This window comes from Pteropus alecto, unplaced genomic scaffold (assembly GCF_000325575.1).
Source record: "Pteropus alecto unplaced genomic scaffold, ASM32557v1 scaffold17, whole genome shotgun sequence".
Lineage (NCBI taxonomy): Eukaryota > Metazoa > Chordata > Mammalia > Chiroptera > Pteropodidae > Pteropus > Pteropus alecto.
Genome location: NW_006440645.1, coordinates 3,782,366 through 3,786,068, shown reverse-complemented (window position 1 = coordinate 3,786,068; position 3,703 = coordinate 3,782,366). Strand labels below are relative to the sequence as shown.

Genomic DNA, 3,703 nt, shown 5'->3' with positions numbered 1-3,703 from the left:
AGGCCCAGAAATGGGGTTGAGGCCAGTGCCAGTGAAATTACATGGATTGAGAAGGGCGAGGGAGTGGAGTAGTTCCCTACAGCAGGGGTCCCCAGCAGTGCCAGTGAAATTACATGGATTGAGAAAGGCGAGAGAGTGGAGTAGTTCCCTACAGCAGGGGTCCCCAACCCTTGGCCATGGACCAGTACCAACCCTTGTCCCATTAGGAACTGGGCCTCATGGCAGGAGGTGAGTGGTAGCGAGCGAGCGAAGCTTCATCTGTATCTGCAGCCGCTCCCCAGCGCCAGCATCACCGCCTCAGCTCCACCTCAGGCTTTAGGTTCTCATAGGAGCAGAGGTCGCCGGTGCCAAAAAGGTTGGCGACCGCTGCTCTACAGAAAAAGAACGGCCCTGTGACCATAAGTGGCAATGGATGCTGGGCGCAGAACAGAAGACGCTATTCTTAGGTTTGATATCTTTTAAGGATGAAGCATATAATGCTGTGATTTACATGAGTCCATCAAAGAAAAATGTCCTTATATGTAAGTAAGCAATTCTAAATGCATTTCATATACATAAGGGGTTATTATTTATTAGCGAAAATGAAGTTATTTTAAAGGAAGGACATATAAAATTGGCATATCTTTAGGAGGTATATATCGAACAAATTTTGTTTAGTTTCACAAGTATGTTCAGACTTGAATTAATATAAGAGTAAAGGTTACACATTTTAATATGCTTTATATTAAGATGCTTATGTAAAGACATCCAAAATCAAATGAAATCTAAACACTAGTTACTACTTATAAAATATGTATTGGCTATATTTCCTTCTAAAGCTGTTCTTTTTAAAAATGTTAATTTTATAGAAAAGGAGAAGGAGTTTTTAAATCCGACAACATTTCTACTATATCCATCCTAAAAGATGTACTCTCTAAAGAAGCTACAAAAAGGAAAATTAACCTCAACATATCATATGGTAAAAAAAAAAAAAAAATCATTTTTTTGGTTGTTGTTATAATAAGAATGTTTCTGAACAAATTGACTTTCTAATTGTGCCTGGCTCAACTCTTTCTAGAGATAAATGAAGTTTCAGTTAAACACACTTTAAAGCTAATCCATCCAAAGCTGGAGTACCAGTTGCTTTTGGCAAAGAAAGTGCAGTTAATTGATGCTTTAAAAGTAAGTATATATGTCATGGACTCCAGATCTTTATTTTATTGTGATGGGATTTCTAAAATTGTGAAGACTTTAAAGTTACACTGGATTGAATTTTGAATATTAAGTTGCTTCTGTTTTTAATTTTATTTAAGGAATTGCAGATTCATGAGGGAAATACAAACTTTCTGATACCAGAATATCGCTGTATTCTAGAAGAGGCAGATCACCTACAGGAAGAATACAAAAAGCAGCCTGCACATCTCGAAAGACTCTATGGTTAGTAGACTCATCTTACATCAAGGTTTTTGGATAGATTGACAGCTTGAATTATTCCATTGTACACATGAGAGAACTTAAAGGTGAAATAATTTGCCCACATCTTTGAACCTAGGAATATTTGCCCTTAAGTCAAACACCCAAGAATGGTCAGCATATAAACGGAATATGTTAGTATAAGTAAACCTGTTAATAGAATCTCTACACTATGTCAAAATGGTCAGCGTGGTGGATAAAACACCACTTGTTTTGATGTTATATATACCAAGAGGAGTTCAAAACTGGCCAGTAGTTGATTGTCTGAATTAATAGCTTATAACCAGTTGTTAAAAGGGTTATAAGCCAGAGGATTCATATTTTGAAACTTACCCTAAAATCCCCCCAAAATAAATATTGTTTTAAGCATCAATCCTTTTAAGTTTGTGTATAAATAATGGAATTACAGGTGCTTAGAAATAGATTCTCAACCAGTCATTCACTTATATTAAATACTGTATCATTATCTGAACTAATCAATCACAGGAAATTAACATTTTTCTTCATAGGCATGATCACCGATCTTTTCATAGATAAGTTCAAGTTCAAAGGCACCAATGTAAAAACCAAAGTACCTCTTTTACTGGAGATTCTGGACAGTTATGACCAAAACGCACTGATTGCTTTCTTTGATGCCGCATGAAATGTAAACAAGGTAAAGTTCCCGAGAAGATCTCTGCTTAAATGAACATGTTAAAGTTACAAGCTAACCTGTACATACTTTCCTTTCAAATACTTTAAAATATTATCTAAATATATTTGAGATATGACTTTTTTTTAGTAATGTTTCCATTTCCTTTGACAAATGCAATTTATTAAAAATAGAGAGCATTTTTATTTGTAAACTACAAGTGGAATGATTATAAGGGTTTAATGAATTTTTTGCCAGTGGATGTTTTAACTTTTATGTTGAGAAATAATATTTGGAAAATAAAAATATATTTAAACATTCTACAAGCTGATCCACACATTATGTGTATAGATTGCTTTACAGTTTTCAAAATTTACATTTTTTTACCTCATTTGATCTTCACAACATATATTATTATTTTATCAAATCATGTGAGAAAATTGATTCTCGCTGAGGTTAAGTGACGAAGACAACTTGCTATTATCTGTAAAACTGGACCAGAGCCCAGGTTCAGGGCCTGGTTTGTGTCCTGGTTAATATGTTTGTTGTCAGCCAGTGGAAATACCCTACCAGTTATTTCTTCTAAGAGTTGAGATTGATTTGCAACCAATTTCACTCTGCTTGGTAATGAGCACTGTTGACCATTGCTTGCCTTGCTTCAGGGCTGTAAATTGTGGTCAGGAAAGTTGAGAAGGCTTGCACACATTGAGAGGATCTTAACTTGATGTAGAGCTACACAAGTGTACGTGTGAACGGTTCAGAAACAGTGATGGCTTCTTAGAATTTCCTGCACTAGTATTCACTGATTTCTTTTTTATCATGTGTGAAGGTCACCAAGTTGACCATTTATGACTAAGGCTATGAAAGTTTTCTTCATTAATCTTCATTCAGAGGAATGTTGTATTTAAAGGTTGCTTTAAAAAGGAAAATAAGCTATTTATGTTTTTAAGAGCACACATGAATTTGTCAGAAAACAATGATGCTTAATTATATACCGTTACATTTATTAGTTATGTACAAGCCTTGTAGATTAAATGTGAAAATTCGGTAAAGGCACATATTGCTAAGAGAGTTTTATTTTAATAAGGGAATGTATTTTACTGTATTCAAACAACTTTCACTTCTGAGTGGAACACAATTATATCTAGGTCACAAGAATTTCACTGGGTGCTTTTAATTGGCTGCTGCAGCTTGGGGAAAAATAGATAGACTGTCTAGTTGAATTTCTTGTAGACCATTACTATTCGTTAATATTTATCAACAGTAGTTTCAAGGTAGCACCTCAAATGAATTGCATCTTCATTAGGGATAAAAGCATGAGACTGACGGAACACCGCGGTGGTAGATGACACTGTAGCCTTCCACTCTGAGTGTCAGCACGTGAGCGCGTGTTAAATGATTCAGGCACACAATTTAATCCTAATGACAACCGTAGACTGTGTAGATACTAACAGTGAGCAGAAGAAAACAGAGTCCGAGACACTGAGTAACTTGTCCAAGGCTGGCAGACGAGGTAGTGGCCGGGTCAGGCCCTACCCCTGGGAGACGAGCGAGGCAGGCCCGGAGGTCCCGGGGCCCCCGGCCGGGGCGGCCCGCAGGCCTCTGCTGGAGTCCGACCGG

The 3,703-nt window shown here is 36.9% G+C and overlaps 1 protein-coding gene across 1 annotated transcript in view; it reads left to right on the top strand.

Annotated features, from left to right (window-relative positions):
* BBS7 (Bardet-Biedl syndrome 7) overlaps positions 1–2,232 on the top strand; it is a 31,894-nt gene extending 29,662 nt beyond the window's left edge. Inside the window, exons 16-19 of the mRNA XM_006917747.3 lie at positions 849–958; positions 1,058–1,161; positions 1,293–1,416; positions 1,962–2,232. Coding sequence (XP_006917809.1) covers positions 849–958; positions 1,058–1,161; positions 1,293–1,416; positions 1,962–2,095 — 472 coding nt within the window. The 3' untranslated portion in view covers positions 2,096–2,232. The remainder of the gene's footprint in view (positions 1–848; positions 959–1,057; positions 1,162–1,292; positions 1,417–1,961) is intronic.
* Positions 2,233–3,703: the final 1,471 nt, after the last annotated feature.